We start from the raw sequence: 23,891 nt of genomic DNA, 5'->3' as shown, positions 1-23,891 counted from the left end.
TGTAAAATGGTATAACTACTTTGGAAAAGACGTCTAGCAGTTGCCATTTTTTAATAAGACATAATTCTGCTCCAAGGTATTTGTTCAACAAAAATAAAAACACATGTTCCCCAAAAAACTTGTACAAAAAAATGTTCACAGTTGCTTATTCAGAACATCCCAAACTAGAAACAGCCTTGATGGGCATCAATAGGATAAACAAACTGTGACATAGTCATATAGTACAATGCTCTAAATAATTAAAGAGGAATGAACTACTGATAAATGAAACAAGATGAATGAATTTCAAAAACATTATGCTGTTTGAAAGATGTGCTATGCCAAAGAGAATATACTGCATGATTTCTATGCAGTTGTGGGGAAGGGGCTTAACTAGAAATGAACTTCCTGAGGCACTGGTAATGACAGGAGTTCAGACTGTACCAGTTGTATGCATTTGCCAACTCTTTAAACATGTTTTCATTGTATGTGAATTTTAACTTAAAAAAGAACAAACTGTAAAAACGAAAAATCCTATCAAAGAAATATGTCTGTTAAAAACAAGTGTGCAATTGTACTAAATAAGAAAAATAAATTCAATAATTTGGGGGAAAAATACATAATCTAACTCACCTAAGTGAAGAAACAGAATGACCCTTGCACTTAACACAGATGTCTGCCTGACTTATTCCCCCACTTCCTCTCCAGTAAAATACAATTATAACAGAAAGGCCTTTCTAACTCCTACTTAACAAGTACCCCCAGCTCTCTCACTTTCTGTCCTTGGGTCGTGCTTAATATATATTCATAACCTTTAGTATTACCACAAGAACATATCTGTTTGCTTATTCTTTGTCTCACCACCAGTAAAATGTAAACAACAAGAAAGCAGTGGGGGGAGAGAAGGTATTCTTGAACATGTTATTCCACTTCTAATGTATCACTCATTTGCGATCAACTTGTGATTTGTGGTAGATTTTAACAGAATGATGTAGGCCTTAAAGGAATAGACCAAAAAAAAAAAAAAAAAAAAAAACACCAAAGAGGGAAAGTCTCTCCTTTTCTCTCCACATTTTGCTTTCTGCCTACAGGAAAGCTAGAATTTCCCTGAAATTCCATTCACTCCACATTATCTGAGGAGTCCCTCTCCAGCCATTATACCCACAGCAAGGGAGAGAGACTAATCTGATAAATCAAGAGTTTGATATTAATTTGGCCTTATTTTACTAGAGGGTGAGATCACTGAGTTAAGCCAGCCCATGTTCTTGCCAGTTTCTTGTCTCCTCTTATTTAAGAAAACCTACCAGATCTTAATTTTCTCAGTGTTACCTATCTGTCTGTGTGAAGCAGGCCCACAGGCTTCATTCATGCTATATGTTGGGTAAGGAATGTAACAATATGCTTTGCAAATCCAGTTAAGTCTCTGTAGGCAGCATGAACAGTGGGAGGTTTCAGGCCTAAGCCATGTCCTCCAGTAGAGCTCCTAAAAACCCTGAATTAAAGGTTATGGATACTTGCAAAGATTAATAAAGTTTATATATCCCATGCAGACAGTAACATTTGGATATATATCAAATCAACCAAAAGGCCACAGGAGTTATAAACTTCTATATCAAGAAAAATAGAAAAAAACATAAAAATAATATAATACTCCATTGGTACTAAATAATTTATTGCAATAAGTTTATCTTTAATACAAGTGTAAAATAAGATTCCTGCCATTTCAATTACAGTTAAACCTAAGCCAGTAATTAGCAACATTTTAATTCTGAAAAGTTTTTAATTATAAAAGTATCAAATATAATACAGAACCCTTAAATATTTAATGACTTTTGTCAGAATATGAAAAAATTAACTTCTGATTATTCCAAAGCTATCAAAGGTCCTCCCCCCTCAAAAAAACCTTTCTTAGCAAGTAAAAGTATAGTACCTGCTGGTGTTTATTTATTTATTTATTTTTTAAAAACCAAGACTTTCAATTGAATATGATTTGAATATTTCTATGTCATCCAAAAATGCCTGATACATACTAACTCTATGCAGGCTCATGGTCTTAGCAGAAGAAATCATGTCAGTCAGAGTTTTTAAAATTATAACTGGACTTTTAAACTATAAAATAAAGAAAGTTTAACATTATTTGATAACTTTTCTCCTTATTATTATTATAATTATTTTTGCCAATAAGGTACAAAATGTAACATCATCATTCTTTACTCAAGTAGACTTCTACCATACAAGATTTTAGTTTGTTTCTTCTTAATTAGCTGGTTGCTGTCAAATGCCCCAGGACAATTCTCATTAGAGCTGAGTATTTACACATAAGGGTAACTAGTTTAAATGCAAAATAAGATTAGTAATATATGTACATGTAGATTAAAACATAACAAACATATGTAAAAGTAGTAAGAGACATTCAACTAGAAAACTGAGAAGTACTCATAAGAAAGGAAACATAAAGGTAAATTTTTTTAATTCAAATAATCCTTAAGAATATATGAAATGCTGCAAAGAATTTCTCCCACAGTTAAAACAAATGTGTTTTAAGGAGAGAGAAAAAAATCAGCTCCTCAAAACTTACAAAGCAAAACATGGACTTAATAACTTATTAAAAATTATGCCCCTGATTTTCTTTTGAGAAAAAAGAAATAGTACAAACAAGGGCATGAAACACACTTAAGATTAAGACTAATAATATTCTATTCTCACTGAAAAATGCTAGGAGAAAACAATTAATTTTCAGATATTTCCATTTAATGTGGGAAAAAAATACAATGTTCACTTCTGAGATATAAGCTAGTAATTTATTTTCATTCATAATATAAAGTGATTTAGGTAAAGTTTACTCTTCCCAGTACTCAAAATTAAACAAGAACTGTTTTCCATATCTAGGAATTATAATGGTAATGTGAAACAGAAGTTTAATTTTGCTGAACTAAAGCTCAAATAGATTCAAATAAAAATTTATGAAAATATCTAGATTAAACAATAAGAATTTAATTTTTGTTATTTTGCAATGACAATAGGTTTACTTTTTCTAACATTTTTTAAAAATCCAGCCTTCTTTTATCCATATAAAACTTTTAAAAATCACAATAGAATCTTTTATATATAACTTAGAAAAACAATTTCACATGATATACTCATAACACTCAGGAAATTACAATCCAGAAAGGGACAGTCTCCCTGAAACAGAAAGAAGTTCTTTCTTTTTGTCACCTCCAATCCTTATATATAGTCTTTATTTACATCATTTACAAGAAATATTTATCACAATCTGACAGGTAGATAAGAAGAAGAAAACTTTTTGCTTTCTAAAGCTCATCAAGTGAATTTACTCAGTCTTCTTACTATGTTTCTTTTTAACTTTATCTGAAGCATTAGCTACAGGTTTTGAGGTAGATGAACCAGTACCATTGAAAGATGATTTTGTTTCACTTTTCTTTTCACATGGTGAAAACTGTTGCTGCCAGCCAAACAGCATCCGACTCAATGTATCTTCAAAACAAGCAAAAGGCATAAGAGCAGTCTCTGTAATCATCATGGTTATCTGGAAAAAAAAGTTCAATTTTGAATTTAAATACAAATGTTTTCTGTTTCTCAAAACTGAGAGGAGAAAGTGAAAAGAGGAAAAGATTCAAAACACATTTTTTAATTGAGGTATAACTGACATAAAACAATATACTAGTTTCTAGAATACAACACAGTGGTTCAATATTTATATATACAGTGAAATAACCACCACAGCAAGTCTAGTTAACATTCCTTATCATGCACAGTTACATATACACACAATTTTTTTTAATTTAATTTTATTTATTTTTTAATTTATTTTAATTGGAGGCTAATTACTTTACATTATTGTACTGTTTTTGTCATACTTTGACATGAATCTGCCCCGGGTGTACATGTGTTCCCCATCTTGAATCCCCTTCCCACCTCCCTCCCCATCCCATCCCTCTGGTTCATCCCAGTGCACCATCCCCAAGCATCCTGTATCATGCACTGAACCTGGACTGGCAATTCGTTTCACATATGATAATATACATGTTTCAATGCCATTCTCCCAAATCATCCCAACCTCGCCCTCTCCCACAGAGTCCAAAAGACTGTTCTATACATCTGTGTCTCTTTTGCTGTCTCATATACAGTGTTAAGGTTATCATCTTTCTAAATTCCATATATATGCATTAGTATACTGTATTGGTGTTTTTCTTTCTGGCTTACTTCACTCTGTGTAATAGGCTTCAGTTTCATCCACCTCATTTTTTATGTGATGAGAACTTTTAAGAGCTACTCTCTTAATGACTTTCAAATATTACAACAGTTACCATGCTATACATTACACACTTGATGACTTACTTGTTTATAACTGAAAGTTTGGACCTTTTGACTCCCTTTAACCTATTTCACCAAGCCTCACCACCCCCACCCCCCACCTTCTGGCAACAACTAATCTGTTCTCTGTACCTATGAGCTTGGATTTTTTTAATTTTAGATTCCACATATAAATGAAATCATAGTATATTTGTCCTTGTCTCATTTTTTCACCTGGCATAATGCCCACTTATGATGTGAGCTGTGGGCTTGCCATATATAACCTCTATTATGTTGATGTACATTCCCTCCATACCCAGTTATTTATTGTAAGTGGACGTTGGATTCTGTCAAATGCTTTTACTGTCTCTATTGAGATAATTATATGATTTTTATCCTTCATTTTGTTAATGTGATATATCGATTCATTTGCAGATGATGAACCATTCTTGCATCCCTGGAATCAATCCCACTTATCACAGTGTATAATTTCTTTAATGTATTGTTGAACCTGGTATGCTAATATTTTGTTGGTCTCTGCATCTATGCTCATCAGGGATATTGCACTGTAATTTTCTTTTCTTGTGGCATCCTTGTCTGATTTTGGTTTCAGGGTAATGTTGACCTTGTAAAATGAGTTTGGACATTTTCCATCATTTTTTTATTTTTGCAAGAGTTTGAGAAGGATTGGTATTAATTCTTTTAATGTCTGGTAGAATTCACCAGCAAAACTGTCTGGTCCTGGACTTTTGTGGGAGGTTTCTGATTTCTGATACAGTCTCCTTACTAGTAACTGGTCTGTTCAGATTTTCTTTTTCTTTGTGATTCAGTCTTGGTAGTTACCTGTTTCTAGAAATACATCCATTTCTTCTAGCTTGTCCACTTTGTTGGCATGTAGCAGTTTTTTACAATCCTTTGTATTTTTGTGGTATCAGTTGTAACATCCTCTTTAGTGTCTAACTGAATCCATTTGAGTTCTCTCTTTTTCTTTCTTGGTGAGTCTAACTAAAAGTTTGTTCATCTTGTTTATCGTTTCAAAGAACCATCTCTTACTCTGATCTCTTCTATTGTCCTCTTAGCTTGTAATTCATTTATTTCCACTCTATGTTACTTCCTTGCTTCCATTACCTTTGGGCTTCATTTGTTTTTTCTTTTTCTACTTCCTTTAGGTATACAGTTAGGTTGTTTATTTGAGATTTTACTCATTTCTTGAGGTAGGCATTTATCACTATGAACTTTCCTCTTAAAACTGCTTTTGCTACATCCTGTAAGACTTGTATGTTGCATTTCTACTTTTGTTTCAAAGTACTTTTTAAAAAAATTTCTTCACTGATTTCTTCATTGATTCACTGGTTGTTCTATAGTATTATGTTTAATTTCCACATGTCTGTGATTTTTCCAGTTTTCTTCTTGTAAATGATTTCTAGGTTCATACTATTCTGGTAGAAAAAGATTCTTGATATGATTTTCATCTTCTTAAATTTATTAAGACTTGTTTTATAATCTAACATATGATGAACCCTGGATAATATGTTATGTGTGCATGAGAATAAAATGTATTCTGTTGCTTTTGGACAGAATGTCCTATCTAATCTGTAGTTAAGTCTATCTGAGGCAATATTAAGTCCTTTGAGGCAATGTTTCCTTCTTGATTTTCTGTCTAGTAATCTATCCATTATTGTAAGTGAAGAGATGTTAATAAGTCCCTTACTATCACTGTTCTGCTGTCTATTTCTCTTTACAAAGTGTCAGTTGCTCAGTTGTGTCCGACTGCAACCTCAGGGACTGAAGTCCACCAGGCTCCTCTGTCCATGGAATTCTCGAGGCAAGAATACTAGAGTGGATAGCTATATTTTTCTCCAGGGAATTTTCCTGACTCAGGGATCGAGCCCGGGTCTCCCATATTGTAGGCGGATTCTTTACTGTCTGAGCCACCAGGGAAGCCCCCTATTTCTCTTTAGGTCTGTTATTATTTGCTTTATGTATTTACGTAGATACATAAATATCTGTAACCAATGGACATGAATTTGAGTAAACTCTGGGAGACAGTGAAGGACAGGGAAGTCTGGCATACTGCAGTCCATGGGATCTCAAAGAATCGGACAAACTTAGCGACTGAAACATTTGCAACAACATTTGCAAATGTTATATATCCTGTTAGACTGACCCCTTTATCATTACTTACTACCCTTCTTTCTAATTAGTCTTTTTCTTAAAGTCTATTTTATCTGATATAAGCAGAGCTACCCCAACTTTCTTTGGGCTTTCATTTGCAAAAAATATATTTTTCCATCCCTTCACTTTCAGTCTGTTTCTCTCCTTACATCTGAAGTGAATCTCTTGCAAGCAGCACAGAAATGGGACTTACTGTTTTTTATCCATTCAGTCACTCTATGTATTCTAAATAGAGAATTTAGTCAATTTGCATATAAAGTAATTAATAAGTATGTGAATGCTTGCGTGCTAAGGCTTCAGTTGTGTCCTACTCTTTGCAACCTACTTATTGTCATTTAGTTAATTGTCTTCTGGCTGTTTTGTAGTTCCTCTCTGGTACTTTCATTCCTTGCTCTCTTCTCTTATGGCTTGATGACTTTCTTTAGAATGCTTAGATTACTTTCTCATCAACTTTTGCATATTTATCATGAGACTTTCAAATAGCAACTTACATAAATAACAGTCTACTTTAAGTTGACAACTTAAATGCATTTTAAAGCTTGATATTTTTACTCTTCCCTTCAATGCTTTTTATGTTTTTTATATTATATTTTACATCTTTTTATCTTGTATGTATTCCCTCATTGTTGTAGCTATGGTGCCGGGAGCCAGCGAGGGAAATCCTACCCATGGCAAAGGTCAATTGGGGAAGAGGCCTGACGGGCAAAGGCTAATCAGGGCTCGAGGAACCCCCTGGACTTACCTGAGCATCTACCCCAAAGAAAACTGGAGTCTGACTGCTTTACTATCTTACGCCTCTTACCAAGTCCTCTAATACTTACAGGGGCTTCCCCCCAACCACCTTTCTCTGAAAACATTAATTCAGAGCTGTAGTTTAAAAGTTCTCCTCGGCTTAAATAGGAGTGTTCCAATCCAAGCCCCTCTGATAGCTTTCTAACTTGCATGACAAGTTTGTCCGGGCTCTTACAACTACGAATGTGACTGTTTATAGCCTCCCAGCCATGCAAGGACAGAAAGCCTAATATTCTAAAATACAGGAATCTGTTGAAGAAGTTAAAATCATTAGAGTAGTACTAAAAAAGATTTCATTGTTGAATCAATGCTTGCTGCAAAGTTTCCTCTATCTATTGTATCCTTGGAAATATATTAATCACATATAGAGAATATAAGTAGTAGCCTTTGATTTAACCACATCAGATCTTAAGTTAATAAGTTCCTTTCTTGCAGCTCACTACACCGGTGCCTTATAGGAATGTAACTCTGTTATGCACCTGACTTTAGGAAAGTCACCTTAAAAGAAAAGTCTTTTACTTGCTAACTAACCTATTGTCAGGAGAAGAGGGCCATAAAACTGTTAGCAGGCCCCCTGGCCAGAAGATAATGTAAACCACCTAAAAACTTTTATCACGAGACACACAAAAATAAGCCCTGATCCTGATAAGGGTCAAGACTGCTGACCCCACGCGATTTTGGCGTGACTCTATACCTCCCTTTCTCTGTTTCTTATGCGCATAACTTAGGGTATAAAAGCAGCACTGGAAAATAAAGTTTTGGGCCTTGCTCACTGAAGCTTGGTCTCCCCGTGTCGTTCTTTCTCTTTTTCCATCCTTTTCTCTATTCTCCTTTTTCTGGTTGAGATCCTTGGAGCGCTGGGCCCTCTGAGTTTACTTATCTGCCTGGGCTTCTAAGACACACTCGAGGGGGTGCCCTGGTGGGGTGCCTCCAGCGATTCGAGAGGGTGCCTGCGGCCTACGTAAACAGAGCAAACCCCATGCTGGGGTTTTATTGGTTTCCAGCGTAAACTAAGGAATCATCAGCCCCTGTCTCTCTCTCTCTCTTTCTCTCTCTCTCTGACGCCGACGCCATTCATCCCGAGGATACCCTGGGCCATATCGAGGCTGGACCCCGATAATGGTTTTACTACTTTTATTTTTTAAGATTCATACTAGCTTTATAAGTGATTAAGCTACTACCTTTCCTATATATTTATTATTTTTTACCAGTGAGATTCATATTTTCATGTTTTGTTGTTACTAATTAGCATCCTTTTCTTTCAGCTTAAAGAAGTCCCTTTAACACTTCTTGTAAGGCCAGTGTAGAGGTGATGTACTCCTTTAGCTTTTGCTTGTCTGGAAAAATTCTTTAACTCTCCTCTAATTTTTAATGTAACTGCCAGGTAGAGTAATCTAGACTGGAATTTTTTTCCCCTCAGTAATTTGAATATATCATGCTACTCCCTTCTGGACTGCAAAGTTTCCGCTGGAAAAATCTGCTCATAGTCTTATGGGGGTTTATTTATACATAATATTCTGTTTTTCTCTTGCTGCTTTTAAGAATCTCTCTTTTGCCTTAAACTGTTGACATTTTAATTATAATGTTCACTTCCCTGGTGGTCCACTGCAGAATCTGCCTGCAAATGCAGGGGACACGGGTTTCAATCCTTGGTCCAGGAAGATCCCACATGCAAGCTACCCCATGCCACAGAACAACTAAGCCCATGTGTCACAAAATACTGAAGCCAGCCTGCTCTAGGGCCTGTGCTCCACAACAAGAGAAGCCATCTCAATGAGTAGCCCACACACTGCAATCAAGAGTAGCCCCCACTCTCCACAACTAGAGAAAGCCTGCGCCAGCAATGAACACCCAGTGCAACCATGAATCAATTAATATTTTTAAAAAGAATCGTTAATTATAACATGTCTTGGTGTGGGTCTCTTTGGGGTCCTCTTGTGTGGAATGTTCTGGGCTTCCTGGATCTGCATGTCTGTTTCCTTCCCCAAATTAGGGAAGTTTTCAGGCATTGTTTCTTCAAGTAATTCTTCTGCCCCTTCCTTTCTCCTATCTCCTTCTGGGAGCCCTGTTATGTGAATATTGGTCCTTCCCAGATTGTTCCATAAATTCCTCAAGTTATCTTCACTTTCTTTTGTTCTCCTTCCTTTTTGCAGCTCTCAGTGGCTGAGGTCTACTGCCTGGTCTTTAAGTTCACTGATCCTTTTGGCTTCCTTCCGGTCTGCTGTTGTACCTCTGTGGTAAATGTCTCAGTTCAGTTATTATAGTCTTCAGCTCTGTGACTCTAGTACTTTCTTGAATTTCCTATTTTCTATATTGAAGTTCTTTATTCAAAATGCATTCTTAATTTAATCTTCAGGAAAAGCAAATTAAGCCAGATTCTAGGAAAAAAATATCTGTTCTCTGTAACTGTACACATAACTAATAGAAAAGAACACAACTCCTTAACAATAATAAAACATACCACATTGTGAGTGCCAAATAAGCAGCATAAACAAACAAAAAATACATTTAGTAACAAAAGGAAATAAGAAGACAAAATATCATTTATAATCTAAACCAAATGACCAAATGACCAATAATAGCTATTACTACTATGCACTTAACACGTGCTAGAGCTGTGTGATAACGTGTTTGTATTACTTTATTCTCTTTAAATGTAATCCAAAAACTACTCTATCATTACTCTCATCATAAAGATGTAGAACTCAGGTTCTGACATGTTAAGTAACTTGTTCAAAGTCACAAAGCTAATAAGTGGTAAAGTAGTTTGGAACACTCAGATTTTGATTTCAATCACTAAATATACTGCACTCTACCACTATCTAAAGTCACAGTCTTCCAGTAAAGTATAGAATAGTGCCAGTAGGAGGCAATATACTAAGTCTTTAGCCACCCAAAATTTCCCATATAATAAACTGAGATAGTGGAAGGTAGAATGGAGAAAGGTACCAACCTATCATCCGGCAAAATACACAATGTTCAGAGATACTTAGATTTGCTCAAGAAATTATCCTGGTACCAAAATGAATCTGGGAGAACTTTACGATTCAGAAAGGTTCCAAAATGTCTATGAATTTTCAAGAGTCAATTCTTCTAGCAGATCACAGATAATGAATCAAACTAGGTATTTTTCGTAATTAAATATTCACAAGAGGTACCTACATAATCGGCTTTCTTAAGGACAATGGAATCGAGTAAATTCCTAGTATCTACAATATAGTTTAGGTAGTGGGGAGCTGGAGACAAAGTAGGTGTCCATTACAAGAAGAATATATAAGTAAAACAAACACTGTGTAATTGTTAAAAGTAATAAATAATAGTCGTATGGAAAAATTCTTAAGATTGTTAGATGCAAATGTAACAAAGAACAAAAGCTCTAATGTACTATCATTGATATTAATTTAAAAACGCAAACACACATAGCATTGTGAATGTTCTAAACACCACTGAATTGTATAGTTTTAAATAGCTGAATTTGCTATGCCACTTTGACCTCAATAAAAATAAACAAAAAATGAACACTTTTACTGCTTGTACATAAACTACAGGCCAACCATGACTAAACAGCTTATATCAGACTAGTATCCCAACAGAATCAATATAAAAGACACAGATACATAAAACAACTGTTAAAAGGCACTGGAGTACAACCAATACAGGTATAACCTGGTGGGATTATGATCCCTAAAAGAAAGGAAGTTGGACAAGATGAACTTCACATTTATCTTGGCATTTTCTCTTAAGGAGAGAACAACAGCTGGGAGGCCAAAGAGCTAAGCAGCCTGCCACTTGATGCTGGGAAGACAGGTTGGAGTTCAAAGTCAGGCAAGATGGAACTGCCCAGGGGTATGACTCAGGCTTAAACTGATCCCCAAAAGAATCACATTCTAGAAAGGCAAATCTGAACTATAATAGCACTAACAAAGCCTAAAACCAACAGGCTTTGTGCATTAAACTTGGCAAAAGAATGTTGAGTGTAATCCCTGACTTCAAAGATCTTACAGACTAGTCAGACAGGTAAGTAAATCAGTAATTCTACAACAGTAATGGATAAGTGCAATAATAGACACTTGGCCAGAAATGTTAAGAAATGGATTTGGAAGTCATTACGATACAAGTAAAAGGTAAAGGCATAAATATGAATGTGATCGCCTAGAGAGAATATAGAATGAGAAGAGTCCAAATACAATGTTAACATCCGAGTTTATGTCATTACTGGTTAAGATCCAAGAAGAATTTCTTTAGATAAAATTATTCTTTAGAATAAACAGTTACAGTGACATGAACTACCATAATTATTCTGGTCATAGCTTGACTTCATGGACTGTCAACAAAATACAAAAGAATTCAGATCAAACAAGGGTCCACTGTCTGAAAAACAGCAATGTATTTTTATAAAATCCAGAAAAGAAGAGTGTCAGAAACTAAAGTAATTCCTGAGAATGTGAACTATAGTTAAGTATTTTTCAAAGTCAAGTTTTAATAGAATTTCCACTCCCAGCACACTCATCACTCAGCTGAGGAATACTGTTGACATCAGAAATTACTGCTGAGATAGACTTATGAGGTTCATGGACAGATTTCTGTGAATTCAGCCTCTTCTTAGGGCTTGATTCAGCAAGGTGACACAAATATAATGGTGACAAATGAAATGAACCCTTATTCTTCTACAAATAAAACATAAAACTCTCCCTATTCAGCAAGGTATTAAAAGAAAAAGCATATTACCTAAATTAAATAGCATTTGACTTCACAGTCTCTAACTTAAAAGGGAAGGAAAACAAAGAGTCTAAAAACTTTAAAGATACTCTGATATTTAAACATATTCTAAAATATAACAATTCCAGTAAAGAAATTGTTTGAAGCTCTTCCATATTCTTTATATTTCATATTGTATCATTTCAAAATATGCCCAGAAAAATGTGATGTAAAATATAAGTTCCTCAAAGGCACAAATGGGACTCATATACTTTTATATCCTCTACAGTGCATAGCAATGAGAATAGAGTACAATGAATAAACACAACTTCTACATCACATGAATAATTCAAAGACTATTATAATACATCAGTATAGCAAAATCTGCAAAATTAATTTTCTCTCCACCCAGAACATACTTCTTCCTGTCTCCATCTGCCCAAATTCAAACATCCTTTGCAGTGTAACTGCAAGGTGTCTATTCCATTAAACCTTCTCCAACACCCTCTAATGAAACTCTTGTTGCCCTATAATAAGCTTTGAAATATGGCACATTCAACCAGGTTTTCTGGTCACTCTGTACTTCTTGTTGGTGATATCATTCACTCAGACAATAGTAATTATTAACCTGAATGACTGTCAAATCTTCAGATCCTCATTTTTATAAATCTCTTCAGTAAGCTGGGCAAGTAAATTGTTCATCTGGTAGTATAGCCTTAGGTAAATAAGGGACTATACCAAAGCCTATGACTGTGTGGATCACAATAAACTGGAAAATTCTGAAAGAGATGGGAATACCAGACCACCTGACCTGCCTATTGAGAAACCTATATGCAGGTCAGGAAGAAACAGTTAGAACTGGACATGGAACAACAGATTGGTTCCAAATAGGAAAAGGAGTACATCAAGGCTGTATATTGCCACCCTGCTTATTTAACTTCTATGCAGAGTACATCATGAGAAGCTCGGGGCTGGAGGAAGCACAAGTTTGAATCAAGACTGCTGGGAGAAAAATCAATAACCTCAGATATGCAGATGACACCACCCTTATGGCAGAAAATGAAGAGGAACTAAAGAGCCTCTTGATGAAAGTGAAAGGAGAGAGTGAAAAAGTTGGCTTAAAGTTCAACATTCAGAAAACTAAGATCATGGCATCTGGTCCCATCACTTCATGGTAAATAGATGGGGAAACAGTGGAAACAATGTCAGACTTTATTTTTTGGGGCTCCAGGATCCCTGCAGATGGTGACTGCAGCCATGAAATTAAAAGATGCTTATTCCTTGGAAGGAAAGTTACAACCAACCTAGACAGCATATTAAAAAGCAGAGACATGACTTTGCCAACAAAAGTCCGTCTAGTCAAGGCTATGGTTTTTCCAGTAGTCATGTATGGATGTGAGAGTTGGACTGTGAAGAAAGCTGAGCACCGAAGAATTGATGATTTTGAACTGTGGTGTGGGAGAAGACTCTTGAGAGTCCCTTGGACTACAAGGAGATCCAACCAGCCCATTCTAAAGGAGATCAGTCCTGGATGTTCATTGGAAGGACTGATGTTGAAGCTGAAACTCCAATACTCTGGCCACCTCATGCAAAGAGTTGACTCATTGGAAAATACCCTGATGCTGGGAGGGATTGGGGGCAGGAGAAGGGGACAACAGAGGATGAGATGGCTGGATGGCATCACCGACTCTATGGACATGAGTTTGGGTAAACTCTGGGAGTTGGTGATGGACAGGGAGCCCTGGCATGCTGCGATTCATGGGGTCACAGAGAGTCAGACGCGACTGAGCAACTGAACTAAACTGAATTAAATACAGAGAGACCTATGAAAGAACATTTTGGCCATTTATCAGTCAGTCAACAAATATATTTTAAAAATCTACTATAGGCACCAGACACAATGCTAGGGATACAGTTATGAATAAAACAAACTTTGTCCCTATTCTCATGAAGTTTAAAAGCATGGTGCTTTGTATTTCTTTTTAGACAATAATATCTTGAAGGAAGAGTCTTTGTCTTAGTCAAAGTTTATGTGTCCATTTGTATCCCCCAAAGAGCTTAATACTATTGGCCCTCATTCATGTATTCAACAATACTATACTATCTCAATAGTAAGTAATTAAGTGTTAGTCTCACAGACATGTCTGATTTTTTGTGATGGAATTCTTCAGGCAAGAATACTTGAGTGGGTTGCCATTTCCTTCTCTGGGAGCTCTGACTGACCTGAAGACACCTCTCAAAAGCATTCAGCATAACTGACCATCCCTTTAATACCATCTCCTGGTTTTCAGCAGCTTCTTTCCAGTTTCTTACTCTGGATCTTCCTTCTCTAAATATTAGAAAAATCTCATGACTCTGTCCTTTCTCCTGTCTCGAGCTTTGGTCCCTGTGTAATGTAACTGCCTCCCTAAGATAATTTATAAACCAAATACAATCTTAGTAAAAATACCAACAAATTCCATTACGGAGTTAGACAAACTACCATTAAAAGTTCATATCAATATGCCAAAAAGCTGGGGAAAAAAACTGAAAATAAAACAAACATGCCAGAATATCCAGAAAAGACTGAAAAAGTGCCCAGTTCTCTTTGCAGACAGGATACATAGAGATGATACCACCCTTATGGCAGAAAACAAAGAAGAACTAAAGAGCCTCCTGATGAAGAGAAAGAGGAGAGTGAAAAAACTGGCTTAAAACTCAGCATTCAGAAAACCAAGATCATGGCATTTGGTCCCATCACTTCATGGCAAATAGATGGGGAAACAGCGGAAACACTGACAGACTTCATTTTGAGGGGCTCCAAAATCACTGCAGATGGTTAAGTGTAGCCATGAAATTAAAAGACGCTTGCTCCTTGGAAGGAAAGTTATAATCAACCTAGACAGCATATTAAAAAGCAGAGACATTACTTTGCCAACAAAGGTCCTTCGAGACAAAGCTATGGGTTTTCCAGTAGTCATGTATGGATGTGAGAGTTGGACTATAAAGAAAGCTGAGCGCCAAAGAATTGATGCTTTTCAACTGTGGTGTTGGAAAACACTCTCGAGAGTCCCTTGGACTGCAAGGAGACCCAATCAGTCCATCCTAAAGGAGATCAGTCGTAGCTGTTCATTGGAAGGACTGATGCTGAAGCTCCAATACTTTGGCTGCCTGCTGCAAAGAACTGACTCATTAGAAAAGACCCTAATGCTGAGAAAGACCGAAGGCAGGAGAAGGGGACCACGGAGGATGAGATCATTGGATGGCATCACCGACTCAATGGACATGGGTTTGAGAAGCTCTGAGAGTTGGTGATGGACAGGGAGGCCTGGCATGCTTCAGCCCATGGGGTCACAAAGAGTCGGACATGACTAAGCGACTGGACTGAACTGAAGTCGAACTTTAATTTTTGCCAAACTGATAAACAAGAAATGGTAACTGAGTGTTATTTTCATTAATATATCCCCAAATGAGTAAGCCTCAAATGTTTTCATATGTTTAAGGGACACCTTCATATCTTTTCTGTGTGAATTCGCTACTGATAAATTTCCCTTAATTTTCCTATTAGGTTTTTAATCCTTTATCCCTTAACTTTTTTTTAATGTTCAAGAGTATTTATGAACTGCTGAATTTTCAGAGTTCTACAAGAGATATTTTTAAGGTTAAAATCTTGTTATGAAATATTTTCTCATGACAAAACATATGTGGAACAGAGGTGACTTTTTTCTTTTTTTTTTAACTGAAGTATAGCTGATTTACAATGTCATGTTACCTTCAGGTTTACAGCACAGTGATATACATATATATATACACACACACACACACATGTATATATACACATATATACATGCATATACACACACACATACATATATTTTCTTTTCCAGATTCTCTTCCCATATAGGTTATTACAAAATACTGAGAACAGTTCCCTGTGGTACACACAAGGTCCATGACAGTTATCTATTTTATATATAGTAGTGTATATGTTAAAAGTTTTTGCACAGAAAAGCAAACCACAAATGAAACAAAAAGACAACCTACGGACTGAGAGAAAATATTTGCAAATGATGCGACTGACAAAGTATTAAACTCCAAAATATACAAATAGTTCATATAACTCAGTATCAGCAAAGCAAACAACCCAATCAAAAAATGGGCAGAAGATCTAAATAGACATTTTTCCAAAGAAAACATACAGATAGCCAGTAAGCACATGAAAAAACTCTCCTGAAAAACACTACTAATTATCACAGAAATGCAAATCAATACTACAGAGAGGTAACACCATGCACCAGTCAGAATGCCCGTCATCAAAAAAATCTATAAATAATAGATGCTGGAGATGATGTGGAGAAAAAGGAATACTCCTACACTGTTGGTGGGAATGTAAATTGGTATAGCCACTATGGAGAACAGTACAGAGTTTCCTTAAAAAAATAAAAACAGAGGTACCATATGATTCTGTAATCCCACTCCTGGGCTTACCTGGAGAAAACCATAATTTGAAAAGATACATGCACTCCAACGTTCACTGAAGCACTACTGACAACAGTCAAGACATGGAGGCAACCTAAATGTCCACCAATAGATGAATGGCTAAAGATGTAGTAGACAGACACAATGGAATATTACTCATCCATAAAAAGAAGGAAAAAGTACCATTTGCAGCAACATGGATGAACCTAGAGATTATAATTTAGTGAAATAACAGAATGATAAATATCATATGATATTGCTTACAGGTACTCTAAAAAAATGGTACAAATGAACTTATATACAAAACAGACCCATCAGTTCAGTTCAGTCACTCAGTCGTGTCCAACTCATTGTGAACCCATGAACCACAGCATGCCAGGCCTCCCTGTCCATCACCAACTCCCAGAAGCACCCAAACTGGTGCTGCCATCCAACCATCTCATCCTCTGTCGTCCTCTTCTCCTCCTGCCCTCAATCCTTCCCAGCATCAGTGTCTTTTCAAATGAGTCAGCTCTTCGCACCAGGTGGCCAAGTATTGGAGTTTCAGTTTCAACAGCAGTCTTTCCAATGAACACCCAAAAGTGATTTCCTTTAGGATAGACTGGTTGGATCTCCTTGCAGTCCAAAGGACTCTCAAGAGTCTTCAACAACAGCACAGTTTAAAAGCATCCATTCTTCAGCGCTCAGGTTTCTTTATTGTTCAACTCTCACATCCATACATCACTACTGGGAAAACCATAGCCTTGACTAGACAGACCTTTGTTGGCAAAGTAATGTCTCTGTTTTTTAATATGCTGTTTAGGTTGGTCATAACTTTCCATCCAAGGAATAAGTGTCTTTTAATTTCATGGCTGCAATCACCATCTGCAGGGATCCTGGAGCCCAAAAAAATAGTCTGTCACTGTTTCCACTGTTTCCCCATCTATTTGCCATGAAGCGATGGGACCAGATGCCATGATCTTAGCTTTCTGAATATTGAGCTTTAAGCCAACTTTTTCACTCTCCTCTCACTTTCATCAAGAGGCTTTTTAGTTCTTCTTCACTTTCTGCCATAAGGATGGTGTCATCGCATATCTGAGGTTATTGATATCTCCTGGCAATCTTGATTCCAGCTTGTGCTTCCTCCAGCCCAGCATTCCTCACGATGTACTCTGCATATAAGCTAAATAAGCAGGGTGACAATCTACAGCCTTGATGTACTCCTTTTCCTATTTGGAACCAGTCTGTTGTTCCATGTCCAGTTCTAACTGTTGCTTCCTGACCTGCATACAGGTTTCTCAAGAGGCAGGTCAGATGGTCTAGTAGTCCCATCTCTTTAAGAATTTTCCACAGTTTATTGTGATCCACGCAGTCAAAGGCTTTGGCATAGTTGATAAAGCAGAAATAGATGTTTTTCTGGAACTCTCTTGCTTTTTCCATGATCCAGTGGATGTTGGCAATTTGCTCTCTGGTGCCTCTGCCTTTTCTAAAACCTGCTTGAACATCTGGAAGTTCACGGTTCACTATGCTGAAGCCTGGCTTGGAGAATTTTGAGCACGACTTTACTAGTGTGTGAGATGAATGCAATTGTGGGGTAGTTTGCGCATTCTCTGGCATTGCCTTTCTTTGGGATTGGAATGAAAACTGACCTTTTCCAGTCCTGTAGCCACTGCTGAGTTTTCCAAATTTGCTGGCATATTGAGTGCAGCACTTTCACAGCATCACCTTTCAGGATTTGAAATAGCTCAACTGGAATTCCATCACCTCCACTAGCTTTGTTCCTAGTGATGCTTTCTAAGGCCCACATGACTTCACATTCCAAGATGTCTGGCTCTAGGTGAGTGATCACACCATCGTGATTATCTTGGTCATGAAGATCTTTTTTGTACAGTTCTTCTGTGTATTCTTGCCACCTCTTCTTAATATCTTCTGCTTCTCCTAGGTCCATACCATTTCTGTCCTTTATCGAGCCCATCTTTGCATGAAATGTTCCCTTGGTATCTCTAATCTTCTTGAAGAGATCTCTAGTCTTTCCTATTCTGTTGTTTTCCTCTATTTCTCTGCATTGATCACTGAGGAAGGCTTTCTTATCTCTCCTTGCTCTTCTTTGGAACTCTGCATTCAGATGCTTATATCTTTCCTTTTCTCCTTTGCTTTTCGCCTCTCTTCTTTTCACAGCTATTTGTAAGGCCTCCTCAGACAGCCATTTGGCTTTTTTGCATTTCTTTTCCATGGGGATGGTCTTGGTCCCTGTCTCCTGTACAGTGTCACGAAACTCTGTCCATAGTTCATCAGGTACTCAATCTATCAGATCTAGTCCCTTAAATCTATTTCTCACTTCCACTGTATAGTCATAAGGGATTTGATTTAGGTCATACCTGAATGGTCTAGTGGTTTTCACTGCTTTTTTCAGTTTAATTCTGAATTTGTCAATAAGGAGTTCATGATCTGAGCCACAGTCAGCTCTCGGTCTTGTTTTTGCTAACTGCATAGGCTTCTCCATCTTTGGCTGAAAATAATATAATCCATCTGATTTCGGTGTTGACGATCTGGTGATGTCCGTGTGTAGAGTCTTCTCTTGTGTTGTTGGAAGAGGGTGTTTGCTATGACCAGTGCATTCTCTTAGCAAAACTCTATTAGCCTTTGCCCTGCTTCATTCCGTCCTCCACGGCCAAATTTGCCTGTTACTCCAGGTGTTTCTTGACTTCCTACTTTTGCATTCCAGTCCCCTATGATGAAAACGACATCTTTTTTGGGTGTTAGTTCTAAAAGGTCTTGTAGGTCTTCATAGAACCGCTCAAGTTTGCCTTCTTCAGTGTTACTGGTTGGGGCATAGGCTTGGATTACTATAATACTGAATGGTTTGCCTTGGAAATGAACAGAGATCATTCTGTCATTTTTGAGATTGCATCCAATACTGCATTTTGGACTCTTTTGTTGACCATGATGGCTACTCCATTTCTTCTAAGGGATTCCTGCCCACAATAGTAGATATAATGGCATCTATTCTGAAACTCCAATACTTTGGCCACCTCATGCGACGAGTTGACTCACTGGAAAAGACTCTGATGCTGGGAAAGGTTGGGGGCGGGAGGAGAAGGGGACGACGGAGAATGAGATGGCTGGATGGCATCACCGACTCTGTGGACATGAGTTTGAGTGTACTCCGGGAGTTGGTGATGGACAGGGAGGCCTGGCATGCTGTGATTCATGGGGTCGCGGAGAGTCGGACACGACTGAGCGACTGAACTGAACTGAACTGACTGAAGTTTAAATTCACTGATTCCAAACTTTTGATTTCACGTTAACAAAATCAAAAGTTTAAATGGCACTTAAGAAATGAGTGAAAAGTACAACTTACCAAAATGAACACAAACAAAGTAGATAATGTGAACTGTCCTATATCAAATGCCTAAAATAATGCCAAATCTACCTAAGCTCTTTCAGAGAGTAAAGAATTGAACATTTCTCAGCCTATTTAATAAGCTTAGTCTTACGATGATACAAAACCAAACAGATTACAAAGAAAGTATATTTCACAAACACAATGGAAAAATATATACTTGAAAAATATTAACAAATTGAATCTAGCAATGCACAAAAAAGATATATCACAAAGTGGGGTTTATGACAGAAATGAAAGGTTTATACAACATTAAAAAAAAAATAAATGAGTATAATCCACTCTATTAACAGAACCAAACAAAATTTCTGGAGCATAAGAACACACTAAACAATACAGAAGAATGCATTAGAAAGCACTGGAAATAGAGCAAATCATGAGAAAGAGAGAATTAGTGAGCTTGAAGATAAAAATCTAGAAATGACAGAAGTAGAAGAGGAAAGAGACTCAAGATATTTTAAAAATAGGAAAATTCTATGAGAGAGATCTCACTCTTTTAGGAAGGGCAACATTAGGGTAATTGGTAACCTGGAAAGAAAAAAGAGGAAGAAAGGAGCAACTTATCTTTTTTAAAAATAATTAATAGCTGAGACCTTCCAAAAGTTGGGAAAAGAACTGGATATTTAAATCCATGAAAAAATACCCAACTACCTCAATGCAAAAAGACCTTCTCAACGACATATTAAAACTGTCAAAAGTCAGTCAAAGAAAGAATTATTTAAAAAGAATAGTAACCTACAAAGGAACCCTCATTAGGCTATCAGTAGATTTCTCAGCAGAAACTCTATAGGCCAGGAGGAAGTAAAATGACATTCTCAAAATACAGAAAGGAAAAACTGTCAGCCAAGAATACTCTATCCAGCAAAGTTATCATTTGGTTTTGTTTGTTCCTAGATAAAAACTTTTAGAGTTTAACACTAGAGCTGCTTTACAAGAAATATAAGAAATAAAAAGGTTAAAGCACACAATATTTTCAGTAAGGTAACAGAATCAGCAAATTGCAACTCAATACCAAAAGACTTTTTTTTAAATTTAATATAGCATTAAGGTTAAAGGGCAGAGGGAGAAGAAAAATAACTACAGCTATTTCAATATAGTAACAAATTCACAACATAAAATGGAAATCTGAGATAACAAAAACACAAGAGAAGAAAAAAGAATAGAACTTACATAAGTAAATGAAGATAAAATGCTATCCATGGAAAAAGGATTATTTTATCTATGACATGGTATTATCTATGATTTCATGTTAACCACAAAACATAAATCTAGAGCAAGACATGAAACAGAGAAAAAGAAGAAACTGAGAAGAACATCATAGAAAACCACCAAACAAAATGGTAGACGGAAACACAAGAAAAGAGACAATGGAGGTATAGAGCAATCAAAACACAAAAAATAGCAGTACTAAGTCCTCATCTATCCACAATCACCCCAAACATAAATGAACTGAAGTTACCAATCAAAAGACAGAGTAGCTGGATGAATTAAACAAGACCCAACAATATGTGCTCCAGAAGACTTACCTCAACTCTAAAGACAAATACAGGCTTCAAATGAAGGGATGAAAGATGATACTTCAGAAACAGCAGCCAAAAGAAAAACAAGTATAGCCATATTCATATCAGACAAAACAGACTTCAAGTCAAAAAATTTAACAAGAGACAAAGATGGACAGTATTTAATGATAATGATGACAATGCATCAAGAAGACATTAATAGTTATTAATATTATATATGCACCTAACATAGGAACACCAAAATATATAAAGCATTTAACAGATCTAAAGGGAGAAACTGATAGCAATACAATAATAGTAGGGGACGCTAATATACCACTTACATCACTGGATAGATCATCTAGACAGAAAGTCAATAAGGAAACAGCAGCCTTAAATGAAACATTAAATCAGATAGATTTGACAGATTTGCATAGAGCAGTCCATCTAAACACAGCAGAATACATATTCTTCTCAACTGCACACAGAATTTTCTCAAGGATAGACCATATGTTGGGACGCAAGTCTCAGTAAATTTAAGAAGGCTGAAATCAGATCAAGAATCTTTTTCAATCATAATGGTATAAAACTAGAACTCAACTACCAGAAGAAAATGGACAGAGTCATAAATATGTGGAGACTAAACAACATGTTACTTAACAACTATGGATCAATGAAGAAATCAAAGGAGAAATCAAAAACTACCTGAAGATAAGTGAAAATAAATATGCAATACACAAAAATCTATGGGATGATACAAAAGTGGTACTAAGAATAAAGTTGATAGCACTAAAGGCCTACTTCAAGGAACAAGAAAAGTTTCAAATATACAATCTAACCTTATACCAAAATAAACTTGAAAAAGAACATGAAGTAGAAAGAAGGAAATAATAAAGATCAAAATGGAAACAAAACACACTCAAAAGACAATAGAAAAGATCAAACTAAGAGTTGTTTCTCTGAAAAGATAGAAAAAGCATACAAAGTAGGAGGGAAAAATGAGTAAAGGAGATCAACTGTATGGTGACAGATGGAAAATATATTTTTTTAATTAAAAAAAATTTTTTTGGCTATACTGCACAGCTTGTGAGGTCTTAGTTCCCCCACCAGGGATTGAACTCAGGTCCCAGCAGTGGAAGCATAGAGTCCTAACCACTGAAAGATCAGGGAATTCCCTAAAGTAAATTTTTGATGGTGAGCATACAGCTGTAGTCTTTACACTAGTAGAATTACAATGCACACATGAAACTTGTGTGTTATAAACCAATGTTACCTCAATTAAAGATAAATTTTTTAAAAAGTTAAACATAAGCTTTCCATATGACCCACTAATTCTATTTATCCAAGAGAAATGAAAACATATCTCCACACAAAGTAAACATATACATAGCAGCTTCATTCATAACAACCTTAGTCAAATAATCAAACGTTGGAAATAATCCAAAATCCATTAATAGGTAATTGAGTTCAGTTCAGTCACTCAGTCGTGTCTGACTCTTTGTGACCCCATGGACTGCAGCATGCCAGGCCTTCTTGTCCATCACCAACTCCTGGAGTTTACTCAAACTCAGGTCCATTGAGTCGATGATCCCATCCAACCATTTCATTCTCTGTCATCCCCTTCTTCTCCCACCTTCCATCTTTCCCAGCATCAGGGTCTTTTCAAATGAGTCAGTTCTTCGCATCAGGTGGCCAGGAGTTTCAGCTTCAGCATCAGTCCTTCCAATGAACCTTCAGGACTGATTTCCTTTAGGATGAATGCTGATCTTCTTGCAGTCCAAAGGACTCTCAAGAGTCTTCAACACCACAGTTAAAAGCATCAATTCTTCGGCGCTCAGCTTTCTTATAGTCCAATTCTCACAGCCATATATGACTACTGGAAAAACCATAGCTTTGACTACAATGCACCTTTGTTGGCAAAGTGATGTCTCTGCTTTTTAATATGCTATCTAGGTTGGTCATAACTTTTCTTCCAAGAAACAAGTGTCTTTTAATTTCATGGCTGCAGTCACCATCTACAGTGATTTTGGAGCCCAAAAAAATAAAGTCTGTCATTGTTTCCACTGTTTCCCCATCTATTTGCCATGAAGTGATGGGACCAGATGCCCTGATCTTAGTTTTCTGAGCGTTGAGTTTTAAGCCAACTTTTTTACTCCCCTTAGATAAACAAATTTGGAATATAATGCTACTTAGCAATAAAAAGGAATATGCAACAACATGGGTAAATCTCAAAAACCTTCTGCTGAGCAAAAGAAGCCAGACACCAAAGATGCACACTGTATGCTCTCACCATGGGTGGCGGCTGGGATTTCCGTGAGTGGAGCACAAGCAACGTTCTCACGGAATGGAAACATTCCACATCGTGGTTGTGGTGGTGCTTACAAAGGTACACAGATTTACTGAAACTCTAGGATGAGTGTATTTTATTATGCAAACTATACCACAGTAAAGTTGATTTTTTTTAATTTTTAAAGGAGCTTATTCCTAAGTTTTTTGTAAATTATTCTTAGCTAAAACATTTTTTAAGAGAGCCCAATAAAGCTGAGCTCTGTACTGTATACTCTGCAAGACTCATATAGGTTACAACCAGAAAT

At 36.5% G+C, this 23,891-nt stretch overlaps 1 protein-coding gene across 1 annotated transcript in view; it reads right to left on the bottom strand.

Annotated features, from left to right (window-relative positions):
- Window positions 1-1,014: 1,014 nt before the first annotated feature.
- TMEM38B (transmembrane protein 38B) overlaps window positions 1,015-23,891 on the bottom strand; it is a 64,738-nt gene continuing 41,861 nt past the window's right edge. Inside the window, exon 6 of the mRNA XM_088838239.1 lies at window positions 1,015-3,526. Within this exon, the coding sequence (XP_088694365.1) occupies window positions 3,311-3,526 (216 nt within the window). The 3' untranslated portion in view covers window positions 1,015-3,310. The remainder of the gene's footprint in view (window positions 3,527-23,891) is intronic.

This window comes from Moschus berezovskii, chromosome 7 (assembly GCF_049115385.1).
Source record: "Moschus berezovskii isolate FMDL1 chromosome 7, NW_MosBer_1.0, whole genome shotgun sequence".
Taxonomy (NCBI): Eukaryota; Metazoa; Chordata; class Mammalia; order Artiodactyla; family Moschidae; genus Moschus; species Moschus berezovskii.
This window is presented reverse-complemented; position numbering and strand designations above follow the sequence as displayed.